Source organism: Cyrtonyx montezumae, unplaced genomic scaffold, assembly GCF_038088225.1.
Source record: "Cyrtonyx montezumae isolate F1298 unplaced genomic scaffold, pur_monq_1.0 scaffold_18, whole genome shotgun sequence".
NCBI lineage: Eukaryota > Metazoa > Chordata > Aves > Galliformes > Odontophoridae > Cyrtonyx > Cyrtonyx montezumae.
In genome coordinates, this window is record NW_027071914.1 from 11,158,780 (window position 1) to 11,184,217 (window position 25,438).

Sequence of the window (25,438 nt, forward strand, 5' to 3'; positions counted from 1 at the left end):
ACCAGCAGCAGTTAGCCTGCAAACTGGAGCTCCATGCTAAGAGCCCGAGTTTCTGCTGCTCTGTGCTTTGCATGGTAACTGACAGCGGTGACAGAGCCACCTCCAGCCCCATTGCACAGACTGCAAAACACCAAACAGCAAGGAACAATTTAAGCAGCAGCTTTCTGATGGCTTTCCAGATCCAGGCCAAGTTGGAAAAGGCATGCAGGCTCCACCAAGCAGCTCCTCTTCCTGAAGGCAATCACCGAGAAGAGATGCTTCAGAAGAATTCTATTTTTATTAGAGAAATGGCTGCTCAGTTTTCAAAGCTGAGAAGGTCATTGCTCTCTGATGTGCAGAGGGTTCAGGATGGATGTCAGGAAGCTCAGAAGGTAAAAAAAGCACAGGGAACAAGGGGAGGAGGGGTGGAGAACCTACTAAACGGATCAGCCCGGTACGTCACTTCTGTGTGGATTTCCAAATTAAATCATTTCTTCTAATGTACTGTGAGAATATGGGGAAGGATCAGATTGCGAGCTATTCAGAGGACTAGCTGATTATTGGCATCTTAGCAGCGAGCTTGTTTTTGTTCTTCCTCACATTTATAATAATACCTTTTACTTGTTCTCTAAGAGACAAATCTCCCTCTGCTTCAGAACCACTAGGCTGAAGATCTTTTGTTGGCGCTGAGAAGAATGCTAATGTGAAATATCTTATTTCTTCAGATGAAAGAGAAGCTGAGAACAATCCCTGCTGGGGTGAGGTGGCAGAAGCAGGATCTTGGATCGAGAGTTTATGATTCACCTCCCTGCACAGCCCACCACATCTCTGCCACTCGCTGGGCCCTGCAGGGTCGACGGCACCGCAGCCATAAACCCAATATGCTTGAGATATTCCTGCCTCCTGAATATGTACTTCTCTTCAGAGGTTCTCAGTATGATAAGTGGCTTAAAAACAATAGAGAAGAGAGATGGAAGCTTGTACACTGAGATGGAAGCACGACTGCACGACCCTCAGTTCTTCACAAAAGCCAAACCACCAAAATATTTGAGGGAAAAGGGCCGTGTACCTTCATAACAGGCTGTGCCACAGTCTGCCTTGTGCAATAGGCAAAGAATAAAAACATAGAATTACCTAAACGATTGCTGCGTAGCACATACAGTTTGGTTGTACTGGTGGAAGACTCCACCAGCAGCAGCTATTTTTTTCACTTCCATGACATATCTATAAGAATACTCAACGCCATAGCACTGCAAAAACTCAGAGGTTCAGCAGAGAGTATGGACAGTGAGGGAAAAATATGGGCTCATTTCACCACTGTGTGGTAACAGGAAGATGAAGGCCTTGTGTGCTTCTGTTGGCTGAGAGGATATACTATTAGGATAATAAAGATGACATAACATCAGAGACTGAGTTTTCAAAGGTGCAGCAGTAGAAGAAATCGAAGCATTGTAACTTAGCAAGTAATCAGGACTAGAAGCCTGATACTACAGATGATGCAACATTGGAGGAATCAACCTTACAGCAACATCATGCAATATCCTATTAAAACTGTTTTATTCTGAACTCCAAAAAAAGTGAAGCTGAAATAGCATAATACGTATTAGAGGATATATAATCCCAACTGCTTCTCATACAGAAACAGAATCTCTCTGAGAATGAAATTCAGGTCTTGAAAATAGCAAAAGAAAATCAGAACATTATTTTTTAAATCCAGGAAGGAGAGAATTTGAATTTGGGGTACAAAACTGCCAATAATAAGCACTGCAATTAATGACAGATCCACTGAAGACAATGTCAACATTATTACTGCAATCCACGGGGGTAAGGATTTAATCCATAGAAACTTTTTCACTTAACAGTACAGTCACTCATGGCATTGCTGGTTTTGTCAGATCCCTACAAGATTAACATCTTTATATCAGAAGATGCAGTCCATGTGAATGAGAATAGAAAGGAAAGACACAAACCTCTAGGGTAACATGGGGAGTCTCAAAACAATTACATGTTTTATAAAAAGAGTAACATGAATGAAGATGGAAAAGTGCACAATTTGTGTGTGAGAAGGAGAGAGAGAGAAAAAAAAACCCAATGCATTCAGTCCTTCCTCTGTAAGGATATAGCAAAATTAATTCTAATTCTAAACAATTTAGCTGACCAATTAGAGCTGCACTACAAAGCAAAAGCTGAGAAGCAGAGCAGATTTATTTCCCATGTTGGCTTTAGAATTGCACCTAAAAAGACCCCAGAGAAATCATGAAAAGGGAACGTAAACTGCACAGTCATTATATTCCGAGGCAATTTTTAATTAAAAAAATTAGAACAAAGTCTATTCCTTTAAATCATTAATAAAAGAATCCAGCCTATTAAGCAGATGAGCTTTTTTAACTCTAATCCATCTTTACTGCTGTGTTATTACCCAACTGTTTTCCTGTAATTAAAATGTGGCAGGTAGTTTACACACAAGAGGGAGTAATTGTATCGGAAATAACTGTTCATAACCAAATTTTAGAAGCATATTTTTCGTACCAGCTTCTAATAAAGAAAGCAAGATAACAGTGCTACTTAGCACTTTTGCCACCTACAGCAGCGTTTTGTCTTAAATTGTTAGCATTTCATTCAGCAGTGCTGAAATGCACCCTTCAAGCTACAAAGACAGCCTATCAGTCATCCGTTCCTACTCAATTAAAATTAAAAAATGCAGCTGAACCTGACGCTAAAGGATCCAAAACTGTGTGGTTCTGGAAAGAGAAAACAGAATTTGAATGTGCTGCAGGAACCTCTCTCCAACCTCAGTCTGATAAGGACAGGAAGGGAAAGTCCCCTTATTTCTGCATCCCAAGGAAGATGGAGTGAGCCAGGTCACTGTCTGCCCATTTCTTTGTGGCATTTCCTCAAAAGTGCACGCTCAGGTGGCAAAAGTATTGTGTGTGGATTTGCTCAGATTGGAAAGCAGCATGTGCTCTCCCAGATCTGGAGGAAGTTGTTAGCTGTTGCTCTTGAAGTGCTTCCTGAATACCGAAGTTGCAGAGTAATTTCCTTACAAAGAATAAGTCAAAGACTCTCCTATAGATTTTGCTTTGCATTACTCTTAGAAGGCAGTTCTCCAGGAATTTCAAACCCTGCAAGCCAATTTAGGGGAAATTATTTATTATTACCTATAGTTTGGTAGTATCTGGCAATATATAGGACTGCAGGCTGCTGTATAAAATCAGCTTCTGTTCCAAAGAACATACAGCTCAAAGTGGGTAGACAGAAACACCAGGGCAGAGCAAAGGGACCTCACTGGTTTGACTGGCAGATGAGTAGGTGGACTGCTGCCATTTAAATATAGCCCCAGCAGATCAGAGATACTCAGTGTATCATAGGCAAGTACTCTACAGTGTGTGCTCATCTACAGAGTCACAGGCAATCCCCCTGCTAATGACTCACATCTCTGGATGCTAATGCAGGTGGACTATAAAGAGGAAGACCATTAAAAGCTTTGGTTCCAGCCCTGTAATTAGATTGGCACCTACAAACCTTGAGGGTCTCAGCCAAGATCTGCACAGCTCCTGGTTGAGCAAAATACACACAGGATCTGCCCCAGACCTGCAAGCTGAGAGGGCGTGTCACATACACAGCCCACAGGCATTTGTGTTTTCTCCCCAAACCCATTATGTGTGAACCACATACTTCTTCCAGGCTTGTCCAAGGTCCAAACGAGCTGGAGTACCTTAACCTATACATCATCAGAAAGTTTAGCACTGGATCATGGTTTCTACCTCATTTAGGTTAGGCCACCTTCAGCAGGCATTTGGGTTTCAACACAAATTGGTGGCATCGGTCCAGATTCATTCTGTGGTTTGGCTTAAAAATCAAAGTAAAGTTTAGAGGTAGCAACCTCCGCAGAGCTTCCTGCAGCATAGCTCTAATGCAAATGAACTGGATAAATGGACCTGACTGTGTGAACCAGCTGTGGAACAGGCAGATGATATTTCGGGCACCCTCCAGGCCTGTTTTTCATACAGCTTGTGCTGGGTAAAATCATTTAGAACAAATCGAGGATCAAATACCACACAGGGACTGAGCGACTGCAGCATGGCACAGACCTGGCTGCGACCAACTGGCCCCAAGCAAATACAACATTGCTTTGACAGCCCTGAGTAAGAAGCAACAGCCATACTTAAACCTTGCCTTGAATGTTCGGATTAAAGCAAAACCTAGAATAAATAAGTTATGCCTCGCTCATTAAAAGCCAACAATTGGAAGCTTATGCTTTGATTTCACAGGAGCTTCCTCCCTAAGCATGTCACAGGGCATGCAGAGGGGAGAGGAAGGGAGTGAAGAAAGGGAGCTCAGGGCTTGATGTGGAGTGATGGGTGCTGCCCAACGCGCTGTACAAACCGCATGAGGTGATGTTTTCTTCCCTCTAAGATGGACTCGCTTCCTCCTCTCCCTTCTCCACACCCCATTATCAGCATTTAAAACACCCTCGAGTTTTCCTGAGCAGGTTTGCTGTGCTCATTAAGATACACTGAGCACTTACTGGCTATAATGAGCACTCATTAAATTCCAGTAAGTGCCAGGACCGTCCTGTGGAGCTGAACAGACTCAGGTTCTGGGAGAGATCAGGGGTTGGGAAGATACTGGAAGCATTACATCTTCCATAACAACAAAACTATAAATTCTCCCTCTCTTCCCTTTCTCCTCTTTCTTTTTTAACTCTGCAACCACTGGGGTAACTCAGACCTGCTAAGCAGCAGCTATTGCTTACTGACTGCTCAAATCATTCCCCTGCCCCAGAAGGCCTCTCAGCTCCTCTTATCAGAACAGGAACAAATTAAAGATTTTGCGTATTTGCATCTCCTCATTTGAGAATATTCGTACATTTGTTATTTAGAGATAAAAGTCTGCTTCTAAAAATTCACTTAGTGCAGTGATTTTCTCAGCCGCAGGGAATGGTGCAGGAGGAATTGCAGAGCAGGATCCAGAGCAGCTGGCAAGACTGCAGCAGAGCAGCACCGTTGGCTCAACGCTCTTCAGGACTGCACACCAACCATTTCCAAGGAAATGTGCTCTATTTTTAATCTGTTTGGTCAAGTCATTCAGTCCCAACCCAGCAAAGTAGTGCCTTAACTGTAAGCTACAGGAGTCTCAGATATCTGCTGGGCTCCTCTCTCAATGGGTTCTTACCAGTTCCAGCTTGAAACAACTGAAACCTAGTTGTATTGTGCAGGTTCATCTTGGAGAAAGCAACCAGCTGCCTGGAAGAGACATCTCCTACCAAAACACATCTCTGTGTCTCTTCTCTGTAGGGCTTGCCCCAGAAACGGGAGTTGTGCTTGGAAAGGTAAATGCCTTGAATTCTTGTTACAATAATCCAAATGATTCATACCCATTTTATAACAGATCTTTTCCTAGAGATGACCAGAATGAGGAATCTCTCCTTGAGACATCTCTCCTTGACTGAACACAATCTTTTGGGTTGTGGCATGCATCTCACTATTGCTTTACATTCATAGAGTGATAGAATGGCTTGGGTTGGAGGGGACCTTTAAGATCATCTGTTCCAAGCCCTCTGCCACAGGCAGGGCTACCAAACACAAGATCAGGCTGCCTGGAGCCCTATTCAACCTGACCCCAAATTTTTATTTTACAGACTAACACACTTCAAGATCAAGGAGACAATGTGCATGCCTCTTATGTGCCCTGATCTTATATTTATTTCTCTTATATCAGAGATATACATCCTGACCAGTGTGCCCACACCTATATATATCATAAAACAGTTCCCACTGCACTGCTACAGTATGGGTTTTCATCCCCCAAAGCTGTTCAGCACCTACTGACATGAAAACACACAAATTAGCTAAAAACAGACACAAATACACTTTACACTGGACTAATTCCCAGTGAGTCACAGACAGTAAGTGACTATTTAAGGAAACTGAATTAGACAACAACTTGAAGATCAGCACATCCCAGAAAAAGCCAGCGAACAAGCTAGAGGGGAGAAAGCTGCTGGAAGGGAAGGGTTTTAATCTAATGACTGATTATGTGAAAACAGCAACAATTTCATAAGAATAAATAACTGGTCGGGTTAAGAAGTAACTGCTCTGGTTTGGCTCACTCTTTCATCCCCTCACAGCTTTTAGTGGATTACTGTTTTTTAATTGCTTGCTCGCTAAGTGTAGCACATTGCAATGTTCTGCACACCTTGACAGCATACCAGTTAGAGAAACTAACTCAACATGTTCCCCTGCCACAGTATTTTGTCTGTAGGATACAGTAAGTCAGAGATAATTTACTCAACTTCTCCAGGTCCATTAATGGCATAATGCTGGACACAGCTGTTCAGAGCTTTGCAAGACCAAAGCAGAGGAAGAAATGCTGGGAGACTTCAAACACACTATTCGCATCAGAGCCTGGCTGGGAAAGACCTTGAAACTGATTTGGGTGATTTCAACCTTATGGCTCTCATGAAGTAAATCCAGGATTAAAGCCTCAAACTTAATTTCTCCTGAAGATCCTAATGGCCCTAAAATTGCTCCACCTGACCAGAGTGGCAATGACTGCTTTGGAAAAGGGGGCATAAGTCATTTCATTTTCACTCTGCTTGTCCAAATCATCCACTGAAAAGCTAGGGCCTGCCTTTCAATAAAGCTCGCTAGCACTTGAAAATAGGGTGTGCCTGGTTCACCATGTCCTGACTTTCTGGCATGTTGAGCAGGGGAGGGAATGTTGGCTCTGTAAAAAAAAAAAAGGCACCTTTTATTGTCCTAAAAAGTTTGAGCTGAGCTAAAGTGATATGCTGGGAACTCCAGGCACAGAAGGCACCACCTGTCCCTATGCAATCTATCTCCCACTGCACATCCACATATTTCTGTGTTCAACCCCCCCATATAAAGGAGGCAAGGATAAGCTTCACCTGAATGCCACACCAAGAGAGCCACTCCAGGAATGTTTCACCATACAGCTTCTTGAAACACATTTTTATGTAATTTCCCTTAAGAAAAAGGTAAATCAAGTTTCACGACTTCTCAGCCAAGGAGAATCAAACTCACTCCCATCCCCCAGTTTAAAATATCCTCTTTTATTAATTTTAAAACGCTTCATAACTAAATCTTTGGTAGGCTTTATATAAATTCCTTTGTATATATACAAACATGCATGTGTGTGTACATGTATGTGTATGTAAATACATAGATCGGATCGGAGGAGGAATGCAATTCATGACACTGAGCTGATTCCCCAGCCTAGCAGTCCTGCAGTCAGCCCTAAGTCGTCCTCCAGCAGGAAAAGGATTGTTGGATAAATTTGTTCCTCTTTGAAGCAGCAGCAGCAATCCACAGCAATTAACCATCCCATTACTGAAGCCATATCTAAACTCATGCGCAGAGAAGCAACCATCACTCCCCGTCATCTTTCCCCCATCTTTTAGTGTAGCCCTTCCTACTTACAATTGTGAAGTTCATAACCTTCAGAATCCAGATGGTCATAGCAAGGTTCACCAGGATTAAAATCATTAGCAGCAGCACAAAGAAATAGAGGCATCTCTTCCTCCAGCCATAAATCCCGACTTTGTACACTTGGGGCCCTTCTGAGGTCTGCATGGTGCTCCTGTGCGCGTACTGCTCCTGAGGCATCTGAAACAATCACACAAAAATAAGAACGTGGATTAACCAGCAAGACAAATCCGATGATAGAAACTGCTAAGGGTTTGTGGAGTTTTTGTTATTCCTTTTTTTTCCTCAGAGTTTACCAGCTAGGCAGCACCTCCTTCCGCACCTGAGTTCTGCATTATTTTCCTTGCTGCTCACTGTATGCAGTAACACACCGTAAGAGAATTTTATGCATTAAATGTATATATACATTTATAAATACACATAAGCACACTGTCTAAAGGTATCCTATGGAGATCACTCTCAAGTGACTCTCCTCACCACCCCAGGTTTTGCAAGGCTGGCACTCTAGGGCCTCGAAGGATCCGGAGGGGAAAATTCTGCATGCGTTTGGTAAAAGCAGTTGAGTTCAGCAGTTTGTTTTGAAGAAGCAATATTACTTCGCAGAGGCTTTAATTCAACAAAAAATCACTTCAAATAAAATCACTCCTTCCAGATGATGGAAAAAAAAAAAAGGAAAGGGAAAACGTTTGTCTTTTTCTCCCCTACTTTTTTAACCAAATAAACCTGAAACGTAAAGTTCTCTTAAAAACTGGTCCCCTGTTATCTCCATGGATTTAACAAGGATGACCCAGGCAGGCAGGAGGCATGGAGTGACAGGACAACACGAGAGCCAAGAACAAGGAAAGAGAGAAGAAAGGAAACTCAGCACTGAGGAGAACAGAAGGGCTGTGAAGCATGGCAGCATCCCCAGGACAAGTTTAGGCTCTGCATCTTGGTCCCCAGATTGCTGCTGGCAGTCAAGGATCTGACTGTCCCAGTACTGATAAATGACATTGCAGCCAGTGGGGATGGAGGGCAGCAAATGCAGAGTTGTGCTTATGGAAGTAGATTTTGCCCTGTGAGTGTAACTATTCATCACCTTCTTGCCTTTCACTTTGGGTTGTGGAAAGCCCCTTTCACACACTTTCCCCGGGGGTCAGCTTCTTACATCACCTCTGAGACTCTGAGCAGACAAAAAGCCACCAGACACGTTTCTGTGCTACTGATCCAACATCAGTGACTTCCCCCTCAGAATACTTGGCATCAACATTTGTATTCAGTGAATGACAAAATTCACAAAACAGGAGGAAACGATGCCAGTTTCTCTCTGTGGGAGTACGATCCATAGGGGCAGAACAAAACAATGGTAGAAATGAGATGCTCATTGACACTGACTTGTGCTTGTTTGTTTACCATTAGTTTCATGCTTCTTTCCTTACTTCTAGGCAAATGTGCAAACAGCATCTAGTAACAGCGTGCTGTGGGTGGCAGCGCAGAGCCCGCTGCAACGGAAATGTCAACGGAAGGTGATTTTCTCCCCAGCACCGCTCTTCTTCTAGCAGCACCGCTCTCACCATGAAGTTAGCACTTTCCCTTTGTTGCCCCAACACTAAAGCCCACACACTTGAGAGAAGGGCTGCCTCAAGAACCACTTTTTTTATTATTTTTTTTCCCTTCTACATTTTGTAAACCTTTTAGCACTCCCAAAGTTGCTAAGATGTGTGTTTGCTGACACAGGCTGTTGTTATCACCCACAGCTTAGGGGATCAGTCACCTCTCCCTTCCTCCACCAGTTTCACCATTGCTGAAGTGAAGCCTCAGATGCTAAGTCAAATCAGGCTCTAAATTCTCCTGTGATCAAAGGCATTGATACCTGTCCTGATGTGGACACGTAAAGCAAAGCTGACTAAGCAGCATGCTCAGAAAGACCATTCTCCTGCACAAAAGTGGGATCCAAAAGCAACCTTCTTCCAGAGGGCAGAGGAACCCATCTACCTCCTTCAGCAGTTGTGTCTATCCCACACACTCAAAACTCATGACAATGGCTGAAAAACAGGTTTTAAAAACAACAACAAACACTGTACTCCTATCACTTTCTTCTCTGGCCTCAGAACCCTTGTAGCTTTAGGAACTTTTCGCCTTACATCCTTTGGGCAACATTCCATGACTGCATCAAAGAGGTTGGATATTGCACAACAGTGTAGTGCTGCTGTTTTTTTCAGCTTTCTCATCTGGTCTCAAAAACCAGATGAGATGGCCACAAACCATGCCTCGCTCAGAACCTCAGAGCACGTGAATATCTGCAATGTTAATGAAAGTAATATGCAGCCATATGCAACGGGGAGGAGCCAACAAGTGCATGGCAGATAGGATGCTCTTACTGTGGCACACCTCAGTAAGATCAGCTGCTTGCAGCAGATCCAGTTTGGTCTTCACTATTTCCCCCCCAGGTGCTCAATCAGCAACTGTAAACCAGGGAGGGCTTTGCAGCACAGTGCATGCAAGAAGAGGGGACCCATGGTACAAACACATACTCTTGAAGAAAACCAGGCCCGTACACTGCTGCAATCACTCAGTTTTTGTGCAAGGAGAAATCTTAAAAAACAATAAATTACGATTCCCACTACCTATGGGAAATTATAACAACAACTACTGTACAGTCACAGATTTTATTGCCTAATATTTTAACAGGGGATCCTGGAGAGCACATATTAAATGCAGCCTCTCTCTCGGAGAAGATGAATAAATTGCATTTCCAACACTCTCAAATCATGAAAGAAGTCTGACCAATAAGAAATAGTCTGAAATAGTGAGCACAAAGTATCTTTATATTGAAAACTTGTTTATTCTCTCCCCTGCTCTCTTTTTTTCCCCCTTTTTTCTTTCATTTCTTTTTCTTCTTTTCTTCCCCACTTGTAACTGCTAGAAAAAAGAAAATACCAAATCCAACCGAGGCAAAACTTTGCAGACATCAAAAGAATTTACAGGAATGGAACATAAGCACAAAAAGCAACTTGCAAACACGCAGGAGCCTCATTTTGAGAATTTCTCTTGTTCAAATAAAATATTTAGCTCACAGCTGCCCTAACAGAGATAGAGCAACCAAAGCACTGCAACGCGCATAGTGAACATGACCTAGTAATATGGCATAAATTTATAACAAGAAAACAACATGGGAATCATAGATGGGACGTTGTTTCCATATAAACTCTCACACAGCTACAGTTGAAGCAATATAGGATCTCTAGCAAGCCCTCCCCCTGCTACCTGTGCAACCTGGTCCAGGGAGCCTGCTTTGGCAGGGGGGTTGGAGTAGATGATCTCTAGAGGTCCCTTCCAACCCCTACAATTCTGTGATACTGTGATCTGTGACCACCAAAAGAAAACACTCACATCTGTCATACTCCAGCAAGAGAAGAAAGGATAATGGGCATCGAGTGCTGAGGTGTGTTAAACAGATGTGTAGAAGTTGGGCTGTAAGGCACCTGCATAAGGAACAAGCTGCGTCCACTGCCAGTAATCTGCTCTGGGTGGGGATGGAGAAGTATGCTAGTCAGGTTTTACATTCTGAAAGATTCTTCTGACTCAAACATTATGAAGATATAGATAGCAAACTAAGCACCATAAAAGCAGTATTACTCTGAAAGGACATCCAGTGGTTTCAATTGCAGAGCACTCCCTCCTTCTCAATTACTGAGCTAAAGGGAAAGGCTGCTAGCTGCTTAATGGGGTGTTAGTTTTTGCAGGAAAACATTATCAATGGCCCCACAAACTCATAATAGTGAGCAACCAATGCTGAAACAAATATGGTAGAAATTGGAAGAATAAGTTTTTGTAGTCTAGCTGATGGGCTGAATTGTAGGGGTTGGAAGGGACCTCTAGAGATCATCTAGAGGCTGGTGATGGTCTTTTCCTTAATGGTTCTATGATTTTGTGTGCAGAAGCTTCTCACTGAAGACACACAACCTGGATTTCCCATTCATCAGGCAGTGTTTTATATGCACAAGGATAAACAGACACCTTTCCCTTGTAAACACCACAGCCATAAATGTTTCTTGGCCACATTAGCTTTGGAGGCTCAGTGAGGGCTATAAACAGGGTGAAGAACAATGAGAGGAATCACTATTGTTTCTGTGCCATGGAGGTTTTCTGATCAGTGCTTAAATCATCTTTGATTAGTAATTGGATAATTTTACGCTGAAAGAGGATGCAGTAGAGGAAGATGACTTCTTCTTTAAGAAATTTAATGCTGAAAATGCTCTAGAGCAGGGTCTGTGCAGGTGGGGATGCAACAGACTTGGGGAAGATGGCATCTATTCCTGTGTATTTTTTGCCAAATTGATTTCTATAAATTTTACGTAGAAACCATGAAGCTTTACTTAAAGGAGGCCAAGGAGCAGCTTGTCAAAATCATCAATTTTACATAAGGTGAACATAGGGCAGCCAGAGCCTGGCATTGTAAATGCACAGGTGTGTTTGCACAGAGCTTGCTGCCTGCCTGCATGTAACTGAGGTGTAACAGCTTCATCAGCAAAACAAGAACATCCAACCCCAGGCTAAGTATGGTGATGGGAATACATTTCAAGAGATGAGAGAGATGGGTTCAGGCTCCCTTGGGCTTGGACCTACATCTCCCACATCTGCTTTCAATTTGTATCCATATAACCAACATCCTCTTCTGTCTTTCTTTTTGCTTTTTGAAACATAAACCTTTGCTTTGGGGCTAAATGAGAGGTGCTCTCTGTCATATCACTGGAAGGCAACGTACTTGTGTTCACTACCTCTAAATGCTCTTTGAATTCAGCCTCTTTAATTTCTCTGTCTTTTAAGTGTACACTATCCACCAGGTTGGAAAGGACATTACTAGAGTGTGACAGAGAACAAAAGCTGGCATGAAGAGCAGTGCTTTGAGCCTGCTATCAACAAGACATTTTGCCTCTTCACTCCCTATAAAACTCACTCAAGCTTGACACCCCCAGGCCTGCTGTTCCAGCAGCATCGTGACCCCAAATTTATGACACTGTACACTGGTCAAACCACAGTCCAAGTTTCCATAAAAGGATCAAGCCCAGGAAAATGGTTTCTGCCTTGCAGCTTGGTCAGCAAACTCTGAGCACTGGGGAGTGGCCCCAGGATGAAATATTTGCTGGGGAAGTTAAATATTACACAGCTTTTTTTCCCCATGATGGTTTAAACCATGAATTCAAGTCCCGCTCTAGTGACAGCTGTGCCAGAATGCTCTTCAAAACTGAAGTCCCCAAAATCCCCTGAAATCTTCACTCTGAGCTTGTTTCTCTGCTTCTGTCTGTTATGAGGAACAGGTTCTCCCAAGGGCTGTGAAAATCACCACCACCCAGTACAAATCCCTTAGGGGGCACAGCAATACAGTACATGGCCAGAGAGATAAAAATTGGAAGGAAACATCTTAAGGAACGTTTTCTTTTCTGACTACTTTCTGTCATCAGAGTACATCACAAATAGTTTTTCAAATATCTAACCTGACTCTGGCAAGCGAAAGTACATCAACAAACTCTGCTTAGTCCGCACAGTCCACAGTCCACCAGTGCATATTCTGCCTGCTCCTCTAGGAAATACCTTGTTTCCCACCTGTGAAATATCTTGAGGAAATTGGACACAGTCAGCACAGGGAGCTGGGGAGAGCTTGGGGATTCATCTGCTGATAAAGCATCTCCAATCCCAATCCCTAAGGCTGTCCCTTACCTCTAATGTCTTGAAAGCTCATGTTATTTCCCCAGTCACTGGGGCTGACAGCACTTTGACAATGAATGTACTTGAGGATAAGTGCACCACAAAAGCTTCAGCTTATAACCCAGTGGCTTTGAGGAGGAGGACTGAACAAAAAGCTGAACTCAGGGCATCTCTGCTCAGCTGCTCCTCTGCATTCAAGGAGCACTTACAACAAAAACTATAAACATATCAGAACTTGCCAGAACAAAGCAAAGTAATAAGCAGACCACCTCTTAATAGTCTCTCCTAAAAAAAACAGGTGGTAGCTTATTACAAAACGTAAGCAAGATGGTTACTGTTGCTTCACTTCTCATGAGAAGAGAAACAAGTTTACTTTCTTACATATAAGTGTTTCTTCCAACTTTCAGATTTTTTTTCTTGAAAGCTCCTTTGTCCTGAAACTCTTTGGCATCAGAATTAAGGAGAGCATGGAAAGAAAGAAAAAAATTCTGCAGTGAGTTCTTTTATGTATTGAGTAAGACAGCCAAGAATGTCTTTCCCCAAATGCCCCACAATTTGCAGTAGTACATTTACACTGCATGCAAACATCATTCCAGATTTTGTGTTCGCATACACGTTCCTTTGCACTACTTCAATGATGTGAAGCAATCATAAGCTTATGTCCATCTGTGCCATGTTTATAAAAGCACTTTCCCATCGGAGTGTCTCAAAGCAGGATGAACAAATATGAGAACTCTACTGAAATACCCCAGCAGCAGGTGTGACTATGGGTGACTGCAGGAACAGCACGAGGGATATAATCAATTGAGCCTGAATCAGAAAGCAAGCTACAGGAGGTGATACTTTCCAGACCTCTGCCCCAGCACACTCCCCCACAGTGCAAAGAAAAGAGATATTGCTTCTAGGAATGTGCAAAGCAGGATCATAATATGGATTTATATGGCTGGAACCCAACTGGCATGGCACAAAGAAAGAACTGTGGGCTTGAGCACGTGCCAGGACCCACGGTAAATTCTCTGCAGTGATCCTGAATATATGCTCCTACAAGTTAAAACTTGTTCTGCTGCATCATCCCTCAATTTATTGTGTTTACTGTGCTTACCCATTTGTTCATTTGTACAGACACACTTGCTTTCTAGTTTGTACTTGGGAAGTACCAGAAGAAGAAATGCACATATTAGACTGTGCCTGTGGCTCTCTTATCTGTATATTTGCAAGGTAGTGAGACCCTTTACTTTCACTTTATAGACTTGGTATATTTCATCCACAGGTGTACACGCGTGCACACACTCTTCAGTATTTTTGAATACAAACCAAAACTTGAATACCAACCCTGGTGGGATGCAGAAAGGACACAACCTGAAGAGTGAGACCCAGGAGCAGTTGCCTAGGGAGGAAGCTGCTATCTCTTTCAAGCAAATCCAGCCCTTTTACAGGAAAAGACAGATGCAGTGGCAAGAAGATGCCCCAAACCTCTTTCACTTCCATCACACAGAAAGTTTGCATTTGGGCAGACAATACTCCCTTTAAAGACTGAAATCTACTGAATCCCACAGTGTCCAGGCAGTTTGCTATGGGTGTTCCTCCCCAGCACTACATGGAGAAGTTACACCTCACACAGATCTGACGGCAGCCACTCTCACCTTGCCACTGTGTGCTTTAGATCACCAAGTGAGTTACTATTTAATCCTGTATGTGCAGTCCCACTGGGCGCAGGAAAAGCAAACTGTGGATGTTCTCCTTTCAACTCAACCAGAAACACATAGCGCTGTCCCACTCTAAAATTTCCTATCACAGAATCACACAATGGCTTGGGTTGGAAGAGACCTCAAAGATCATCTAGTTCCGACAGCAGCCTCTACATCAGGTTGTCAGGATCCCATCCAGCCTGGCCTTGAACTCATTTCTTGTTGCAAAAACCCCAAACTACCCAACAAGTGAAGACATTCATTTACAATACATCAAGTATTCACTGCTGTGAAAATCTGAGTGAGAGGCACTGGCAGAAACAGGGAAGTTTTCAAAGCTCCAAGCGGTGAACTGCTCCTAACACCTCCAACAGCCCTGACAAACACTGTACCCAACTCCTGCCATATAAGGTGAGGATATCGCTGCCAAGGCAAGCTGAGCTTTAATGCTGCAACTAAAAGGATGAGAGAGCACTGCCTAAATCTGTCAGGCTCCTAAGCAGAGAGAGCTCTTTATCATAAATGTTTCTGAAGTTATTTGGGTAAAGAAGTATAGATGAGAAGAGAGTTTGCAGCCACTAAATTAATGTTTTTCTTGCTAATCTGCTGTCCGTGGTTTCTTACTGCACTGTCTGCTGCAGTTTGCTAGTGCTTTATAAAACACAGAAGTAGTATGCACAGAAATCACAAAGCAATAACTGTTGCTGAACCACTGCTACTCCTCACAGCCTGTACCAGGTGACAGCCAGAGTTAGCAACTGCCATATAACCCCTGGACCAACAGGTTTTCAACCCACTGAACAGCTATAACACAATACACATATGAGTGCATTTGTCATGACCGAGTAGCATTTTTCAGCAAAATCTGAGAGCAACATATGGTTCAGAGCCGACCTTCCAGTGGCTTCAGGTTAGATCCACACCTCCTCCCCAAAGCGAAGAAGTCAGGAATGATTCTGGCACAGCGTTCACCCTGCCAGAGGCACAGCACCGGAGCTGCTGTGCAGAATCACTCCTGAAGCAAAGTTAGCCAGAAACCAACACCCAGCCTCCAACTCCTCCAACCCTTCAGCTAATATGCCACAGCTCCACGCTCTCCACTTTCTCTCTAAACAAAGCTCTGACAGCAAGGAGCCTGTTGTACGAGCACAAAAGCACAGCGAACGCAGAACGCCGCGGCTCTTACCTCTCTCTTGGTGGGAGACAACAGCCTGGAGCTGTGCTGGGGGATCGGAGGAGGATGCCGCGCTGCTTCCCGAGCTGCACGAGGCCTGGCCTGTGCTCATGAGCTGCCCCTGTCAGATTTTCCAGCAGCAGAATTGCAGCCAAGTCCCTGCCCATGCCTGAAGAATTTCCTGAACAGCATTCCCGTTCTTTTTCTAACTGCTTTGAAACCACACTGTCTGTACTTCAATAAGGCTTTGTCAGGCCAAGTTACAGCTACTGGTCTGGCTCCAGATAGCAATTGAAAACACATGTGTTTTGCATTAAAAGCCCCCTTCTCTGTGCACACATTCATACACAGACACCCGTTTCTGCACTCAGCCCGGGACTCTGCATGCCTTACATCTGCAGCTCATCTGTTAAATTCTAGCCATTTCTGTTAAAAAGAATTAAAAAAGGTTACGTTGGTAGCGATACTCTCTGGGAAGAGGAAAAGGGTTGGGCGGGATTCCACCCCATCACATTCTGCAGGTAGCAGTGGTTGTGGGTGCCCAGGTTAACAGCCAGCTTTGCCCAACCCCAGCAAGCACAGACACACAGAAAATAAAATTCCAGTTCACCACCGCTCTCCTCTTACCTTTGCCTCTGCCTCTTCCAAAAATTGTGCGAAAAGAAAGCATATTTTTAGCATCTCTAGACTGAGTTCAGCACATCAGGACTGGATCCTAATCTTGACACACACTTCTGTATCTGCTTATACTAAAAATAATACAACTATTTTTGAGTACTTACATCCTTCTCTGCTTTTCAGCTGTCCTAACCCTTTACAAATATTTTAAGCACCTTGCATCTCTTTTTAAAGAGCTTTAACATTACTGTGGCGTTGGCTTAAGGAAAAGAAATAGAAGATAAAGTCTTATACCTTTCATCAGAACGGGTCCCAGTACTTAATATCTGTAATCATTTCCAGGCAGCACCACGGGTCGAGGCAGTAAAGATGAGCTCTGCAGCTCGAGGTGCCCTATGCTCAGAATGCGCCCGCAAAGCAGAGCTGGAGGAGATGTGGAAACACACATGGATGTCCCCCTTCTTCACCACTGCTAAGTCCCACCAAGGATGAAACACAGCAGCAGAGTTGTCAAGGTAACAATATAGAAAAGAGACAGTTTAAAGAGAGAGAGTTGTGTTTTTTCCCCTCTTAATGTTCCTTTTCAAAACCGTACACTTCACTTCTATCAGGTTATTCTGTTCTGTGATTTACAGAAGTACAGAGTCTGGATGAAGTGTTTACAAGAGACAAACACAGCTGAGATGGAAAATAATTGAGAGTCGTATGGACGGCCTGATCCAGAGCTCAACAAAAGCAGTAGAGAGGGCCCATTGCCTCCCACGAGCTTTGGATTAGGTCCGCATCAAGGAGCCATCCATCCAGCAGGAAGGAGAGATCCACATGCAAGAAACGCTCTTTGCATTTCTTAACTCCTGCCACCTGCTGGTCGGCAGTATTGCCCCTGTGCCTTGGCAGCATGCATGGCCAGATGCTGGCAGCTTGCACTAGCACCTGAACAACGACAACTTCTGAGAGAATATGCACCACACAAGATGCTCCTTTGCAGAAAAAATGGGAGTAGGAAACCACACGAACCTTGTCCCTCAGTTTGCAAATAAGCCAAGGAAAAGGCACATATATAAGCCACGCATATATGAGGAGTGGCAAGAGCATTTCAGATTTATTTGCACAGCTTGTGAGGAGTCCATTTGTGCCAGAACAGAAACCACAGACTCTTGGATCGCAGGTCAGGACAGCAATCAACATGGCTCAAAGAGAGCCTCCTAAACAGGCTACAACAGTAATGATGATATTCTCTGGCTTGGCAGCCAGCAATGGCTGAAACCACCAGTGCCTGAAACCTTCAGAGTCCTTTACTGTAAATAAACTGAAACTGAAAAAATATGAACTGCAGATTCACATAACTAGGTTTTCAGTTGTACAAGACAATCAAGCATCCGCAGAGCTATTTGCAAGATGAGAGCAGAGCGGCCCTTGACTTCTGCCTCAAATTTCCCCATGGTCTTTGTTCAGCAAACTGGTTACATATGGCAACAGGAAGACTTCAAGGCATCCATGTCTGTTTTAAGTTAAGCACATGCTACACTGTTTTGCTGTCCAGGGCTTCTTATGGCAGCCTGACTCTGGCAGTACTGAGTCAGATCATTTACCACACAGTGTATGGTACTCCAAACTTAACCACTTATCTCTACAAGTATGGTATATCAATGATTTTCAAATCTTTCTCAGTGTGGATCTCTGAGTATTTGCCAAAGGTGGTGTGTACCCCTTTAATAAACTCCCAGTGAGAGATTTCTACGTCCCCTACATAGAACTCTCCTTTTCTGTCATTTTTCACAGTTTCCTGGGGAATATCCTCCCAGACATCTGCAGACCACAGGCTGCTAACTACTGCTGGAGATAACTTAATCCCTTATTAAAAATGTAAATGATCTCCTCTGTTTATGTGCTGTACTTACCAACTTCAGAATATTTATACAAGTTGGTATCACACTGGCAGGTAGATACATGCAGAGGTGACAGCATTAATATTGCTTTTTTTCCATTGGCATAATTAGTAGGCCAAGTCTATAAATATTTACATTAAATCTGTCAGGCATCACACTAACCTCACTGATAACTTAAGGGTGTCTTACTGTAAACTGCATTAATGCCTAACTATTTTGTCATCAAGTAACACATAAAATGCTCCTTTGAGCTAAGCCGTTTTGACTAGGTTGTTTTTATCTCTTTCTCATTTGGGTATGGGGTTTAAAAATGCTTCAAGTATCAGAACCATGGCTCAGGGACTGTTCTTTTTTCTATCATTGAGCTATCATTTCTGTTATTGCTGGTGCCACCAAAAATATATGAACCTTGCAAGCGTAAAACTGAAGTTGATGTCGACATAACTATCTGCATAACTGCTATTATTTCTCAATTCTGGCAGGGTTATGAGGATTAAAAAATAAACTACTAGAGCTCCTTGGGAAGATAATAAGAAATTAACACCTCCACAGCTCCAGTGTCTTTGCAGCTGGAGTACTACAATGCACAAGAACTTCATTTTGTGCAGTAGATCCACCCCAGCAGATCCACGAAGTTCTGCACCAGGAAATTTGTGAGACCTACAGCTTGCACAGCAACATCTCCACTTTTGTATGGGCACCAGAAGAGCGTTCCCAGAGCAGCAGTCACGGTACCAGGTTCCCTGGAGTTCAGGAAGTGTCTGGCCAATGCTCTCAGTCTCACACTCTGATCTTTGGCTGGCCCTGTGCGGAGCCAGGAGTTGGACTCAACGATCCCGAACTTGGCATTTTCTCCCCCTTTTCACAGCTGTGGAGCCATCGGATGTTACACAGACCACCACACCCAGGTGCCACTGAAGCTGAGCTGTGCAGGTGCCCTGGGTACCCTGCAGCTGCCCACTGTTAGCACTTAGGCTTCCACCTCCCCTGCACTAACCCCTAGGTGACAAAGAATTACAGCAATTCATCTGAATTCCTCATTAAGCCACTCAGCACTAGGGATCACAGTATGCAAAGAGAGCAGAGCCAGGCCTGAAGTGGACTGGAGACACACTTGGTCACACCAATTTGTAACGCTGGGTTCAGAAAGAGGAAAGATCCTTCCCCAGCATTTATACTTGACCTACAGTTCGCCTTCCAAAGTATTCCAGATGTACCCAAAAATTATTCAATGCTTACTGTTGACTTACCAATAAACATAACTAATTCTGTTTAACTGATAATATCTATTTGCATACAATTCAAAACTCGAGGGATTTTCGTGCCACGCAGGTTTCCAGGGCCTTGCTAAAACATTCCCAACACCTCCCTATGAAAACAGGGCAAAGCAAACAGACAGAAAGCATCAGCACGTAAACACAGGCATGTGTGCACCTGGAGAGAAGAAAGAAGTCAAAATGAAATTTTAAATATCTGAAGGAGATAATTAAGCAATCCCTCGTTTGCGTTTTTTCCCTAAATGACTCTTTTTAATCCATTAAGTCTCTTGAAATATCACAACAGAAATAAATATAAATGTTCACATGTTTTTAAACTCTAAATTCAAGGAAATTATCTGCATAATAGTTATCACTGTAAACCATCCTCAGCCTTAGACGCCTGTAACAGATCTCCTACATATCTATGTGTACAGGGAGAAGCAGAGACTCATTTGAGCTCCATTTCCTTAAATGCAGAATTAAGGTAACTAATGGATTAGAAAGTTAACTATTTGGGGCCAGGAACAGCAGCTGTAGGAAGGCAGCTAAGAGCGTGCATTGTGGATTTGCCCAGCTCTGAGTGTTCACATGGGATAGAGGACAATGAGATGAGAAAGGGAGAGGAGGAAGGCAACCCCCACAGTTGCTTAGGTAGTGGTAGTTATACAACAGGAATGGTCAGAGAAAGAAAACCTTTGTGTGTGTGTGTGTGTGTGTGTGTGCGCGTGCAGGATGATGAGGGGATGGCAGGTCTGATTTGATGATGGGGAGTAAAATCTTACTGAAGGGCTGCAGCTGCAACTGAATGAAGGCACAAGGGTCATCAGGTAATCACAGACAGTGCCAAGATGGGCTCACTGGACAGGTGAAAAGGAAGTGGGAGAAAATGAAAAAGCACTTGCGTGTGTATGTGTGCATGTGAGACAGCAGCCTGTTGAAACTTGTGCTGGAGACCAACCGACTGCACATGCAACAGAGAACTGCAAGAGCCAGACCTGCAGCCCCTGCATCCTCACCCACAGCTCTGTCTTCAGAGATAAATACGGGCATATTTTTGCAGGAAGCTCCAACAGTAGGACTGGTTATGAGATGCAAAATTCTCTAATTCCCTGAAAGCAAAAAGATGAAGAGAGGCATGGAGCTAACACCTCACAGCCCTTCTCTCATAGGCAGGCATTCAAAATTCTCTGAGCAATCTGCAGATGGGAAATTCCATTAATGGCAGACGTAACCCTGAAGTAACCTGGCTTCACCCAACACTGAGTTATTTAGATGTGAGTTCTGAATTTCACTCCTTCTGCTCAGTTGGAGTCTCCAAAGAGGAGTATGATAGTGATGGAAACAGACCCCAAAGTCTCAGTTTCATGATCATTATACAGGCAAGTTGAGGAACAGATCAAGTCAGCAGTCATTGCCACTTATACAAGGCTCAAAACACAAACAGAAGTTCAAGTGAAGAGGTCAAGGAGGTGAAATACAGAGGACATATAAGAAGCCAGATCCAGAGAGCTGCTGCTCAGCATGTGGAGTTTAGAAAGTCTCCCCTCCATCTCTGCCTCCACTATAAGACAAGGATAGGGGTGGCAAAAAGTCATCACCAAAGGCAGACATCTTCTGCAGCACAGGCTCAGGACAGCCGCAGGTTAAGGGGGAAGGAGGTTAGGAATTCAAGTATCTGCTATGCCAGAATAACAGCAGGCTCGTGCATAATGTTGCAGGGGCCAATATGTATCAACTATATTGAGAGCAACCTATTCCTAATGGCTATTTGCTCTTTAGGATCCGGGGCCAGCAAACTCCCTGAACCCATCTGCAGGTTGTAGTGCACCTAATCAGAGAGTGCTGTGACATTTCTTTTGCCACAAAAAGCAGAGATGTATTTACCCACTGGCCACAGAGCCACAGTCAGGAGCACATCCAGCTCCTCCCAGCACCACTGTAATTATTCTGATCATTTCAACCATTTGCAGGCTCTTCTCAGAAATAATTTAAGGCCAGTAGAGCTTGTTAATAGGTACAATGGGAAAGTGTTCCTTTTCATTTCTCTGGTAACATTAATGTAATTATCCTGAATCATTCTCAAACTACGTGGGCTGTAATTTCAAGGCAATATTACTATTACGGAGCCCTGTTCTTCCAGCCAGCATGTGTCATACTCCCCATCCAGAAGTTATTTATCAATAATCAGAAAGGTCTTCATTTACAAACAATAGAGCCTCTTCATTTGCAGCATGACAAGGAAGCAGAACAGGTTCCGCCGTGAGAAGGTATACAATTTCTCCGGCTGCTCCTTTGTCTGTGAGACTGGCATAAGAAATGCAACAAAATTAAAAATAACCATGAAGATTAATTTCATACAGACAGAAGAGCAAATATGCAGTTGACCAGACCAATAATTATTCTTCTATTACAGTCTTAATGGTATCCAAATTTATTACTCTTATCTGAGCAGCCTTGCCCTTGGCTCTTTCAGGCACACAGCTGCTTTCTAAGCTGCAGTTAGATATGTGCCTCAATGAAGGCAAATCTTCACTTCAGACACCTATAATCATCTTCTTGGGGGAAAGTTTTGTTTTTTTCTGACGTATCTTTCATGGTAGGGATTTTTGAAGAATGTCTATGCCATGCTGCTTGCACAATGCAGAGAGATAGATGTCCTATTATATCACAAAGTTTAACACCATCTAATTCATCCACATTTGGCTGTACAAAACAGTTATCATAGCCAACTTTTCTTCTACAAAGCAATTAGCAAGACTCTTGCAGAACACTGTGAAGGCAGACTGTTAGTCCGTAAACAACTCTGCACTTTGCCACCTGTTTTAATGAGCCGTGGAAGGTCAGTCTGGATACTGAGACTTCCGTGTGAGCCCCACCGAGATGGCCAGCAGTGGTCTTCATAGAATCACAGAATCATGAGGGTTGGAAAAGACCTCTACGATCATCTGGTCCAACTGTCCACCTACCACCGATGTTGCCTATTAAACCATGTCCCTCAGTATCACACCTACGTGTTTCTTACCACCTACAGGGACCGTGACATCACCCCTTCCCTGTGCAGTCTCCTCCAGTGCCCAAGCACTCTTTTGGAGTTTTTCTCAATATTCCACATGAACCTCTCTGGCACCATTTCATACACAATATCTGAGCCAAAGCTCAGACACTGCAACGTTTGCCACTCACCATAAGGCTGAAACCTGGACTACAACATCCACGCTAGAACACAAAACAAGGAGACAACAGCTCTAGTAATCAAAATTATGAGTAATTTCTGGCCAAATTTTGCAAATTCTTTCTCTTTGCTTATATCCTGCGGGAGGTGATAAGATACATACTGCTCATGACAGTATGCAGACACTTGGATGTAGCAAAAATTATTATGCTTGCACATAAATAAATGCACATACAGTCACATACATCAAGTTTCAACAGAGAATGAGGGGGAAGCTTTAAAAAGCAAATTAATAGGAACATAAAGCTAAACTGAGACTGTGTGGAATGTGTGAGCCAGAGGGAAGAAAGAAAAAAGCAATGGTCTGAAAAAATAAATGTATGTTTGTCTATCAGTAATCACGCCTGACCCTAAACTCTGCCAGATAATTCAATATGGTAGAGGCATATTTGTGAGGATATTCACTTTAAGGACCATGAAAAGGCCATTGTAAAAATAATCCAGGCTCAGGCTTATCTACAGAAATTTAGCCAATGGCCAAGCAATCTCAGCATCTCTTTTTAAGTTACTGGCAGGATGCCACAAAGGGTAAGAAGCCATTTGATTGGGAAATCCTTTTGTCACTGTACCTACTACCTCCAAATTTTTGAGAGGATTCTTTATGCCTTCCCACACCTGACCAGTTTCTGGAAGCCTTGGCTTGGGTTTTTTTTCCCTTATGGTTCAAGAGCATCCATAAGGTCTGTGAAGTCCAAGAAAATCGATGAGAATATTTGCACTTGGTCTACTGCTCTTTTCCAAATGTCTGTTTCATTCTGCAGCTGGTAAGGCTTAGTTCTCACTCCGTGTCAGCAAGGGCTGCTGCCCCTTCCAAATCTTTGGGTGACTGAAAGACTCACTCCAAGGGCGGCCTCAAAACATTTGGAAGGCAAAAGGAAGAGAAACAAATGTCCTGTTCCTTCCTCTGCAGAGCTCAGAACCTGTTCTTGGCACCATTTTTTCCTTCTAGAAGACTGTAATTAATGTCTTGGGTTACCTGTGAGCACAGCAGTGCCAGCATCCTCTGAATGTGCTGCAAAAACTTCACTGCAGAACTGAAGGAATGGAATAACTTTCACCTCGTAACGTTCATTTCTATCCGACAGACAAATGACTGCTTCATTGTTTGATTCCTTCCCTTAAATGAGTGAATGCATCCTACCACTCTGTAGCAACAGAATCTTTTTGTCTTTAGTAGGATCTTGTCTCATTCGTATGTTTTGGAGTGAAATTTCGTCACTGTCGTGATTAATGTTAACATCATTTTTGCCCTAAATTCTCCATTCCTTCAGGCTAAAAATACCCTGCTGGATTTCCTGATACTGTTCAATAAGAATCACAAAGGGACTGAGGGCAAGGAAAGAAGCAGAGAGAGAAGCTTTGTATCTTGCTCTCAGACATTTTTTTTGAGCAAAGTAGCTGTCACGAACTTAAGAGTTGTTCCTTTTTAAAATCTGAGGGACATTACCTGCCCATTTTTCTCTCAAAAAGACAGGAGAAAGTTTGACTTGGGTGCCTCTCAAAGAGTAGCATAATTTTAAAGCTATCAGTCGCTCAGAGATATATTTTCAGCTAGAGGTTATCTCTATGAAATCACCAACTGGTAATTAAAAGAGCTTACTTGATTTTGTGCCCACGTGGCTTTTTCTCATTGGCAGAAATGCCCTTCCTCTCACTTTCTGGGGGTTAGAGACATAGTTGAGCTGGAACAGACCTCCCCCTCCACTAAAGCAAGAAATATGAAAAATCAAAAATCCCTTCTGCACAAAACCCATTTCAAAATGCAAAGATGACCCAATGAAAGGCTTAATGCTTTTGTAACTCCTTGCCTTACAAAAGATCAGCATAAGGAGAAATGAGTGCCAGCACTTATCCCCAGTTGTGTATGAAAATACATACATATATTTAAGTTGGATGATATTTTAGCAACATTTAATATGTTGTTACAGTGAGGTTAAATGTGAATTCTGCAACAGCTCCTATCTGAGAAGGTTGGAGGTTAAGTGTTTCTCAACATGCTGCTCCAGTAAGTGAGCATGTGCCTCTGGCGTGCAAGAGCAGTGCCCTGCATTCCCATCAGTGCTGCTGAGCAAAGCTTCCTCCTTTCACCCCTTCAGCTATTTATCATCATCACAGAAAACGTGAAGCAACTTCGTGCCACATTACAGAAGTCTTCATCCCTGCTGCCATGCAGAGGTTAAAACAATCTCCCTAAAATGGAGCAGCCAAGTCGGGGCATTTCTGTTAGCCTAAATCATCCAGGTAGCTAGGCTTTAAAGGACAGCAGGTGGGGGAATGCGTATGCTTGCAGGGAGCACGGAACAGTCCCTGAATTTATGGATTTACCATCCCACCACATAAACCTTCTCCCACAGTAGGGCCCCTTTTCACTTACCTTTCTTTATTATTGTTCAGCTGGAATTCCACAGCAAATCTCTCAAAGGTTAACAGCCCTGTCCAGAAAGCACAAGAAACAGCCCTGCT

The 25,438-nt window shown here is 43.3% G+C and overlaps 1 protein-coding gene across 3 annotated transcripts in view; it reads right to left on the bottom strand.

Moving 5' to 3' along the window:
* Positions 1-25,438, bottom strand: part of SGCD (sarcoglycan delta) — a 299,559-nt gene that overhangs the window by 114,334 nt on the left and 159,787 nt on the right. For 2 of the 3 annotated variants that reach the window (XM_065734696.1, XM_065734695.1), the window contains exon 3: positions 7,422-7,607. In XM_065734696.1, the coding sequence (XP_065590768.1) occupies positions 7,422-7,607 (186 nt within the window). Of the gene's footprint in view, positions 1-7,421; positions 7,608-15,989; positions 16,060-25,438 lie in introns of those variants that run through there. The other variant, XM_065734697.1, reaches the window with a different exon arrangement.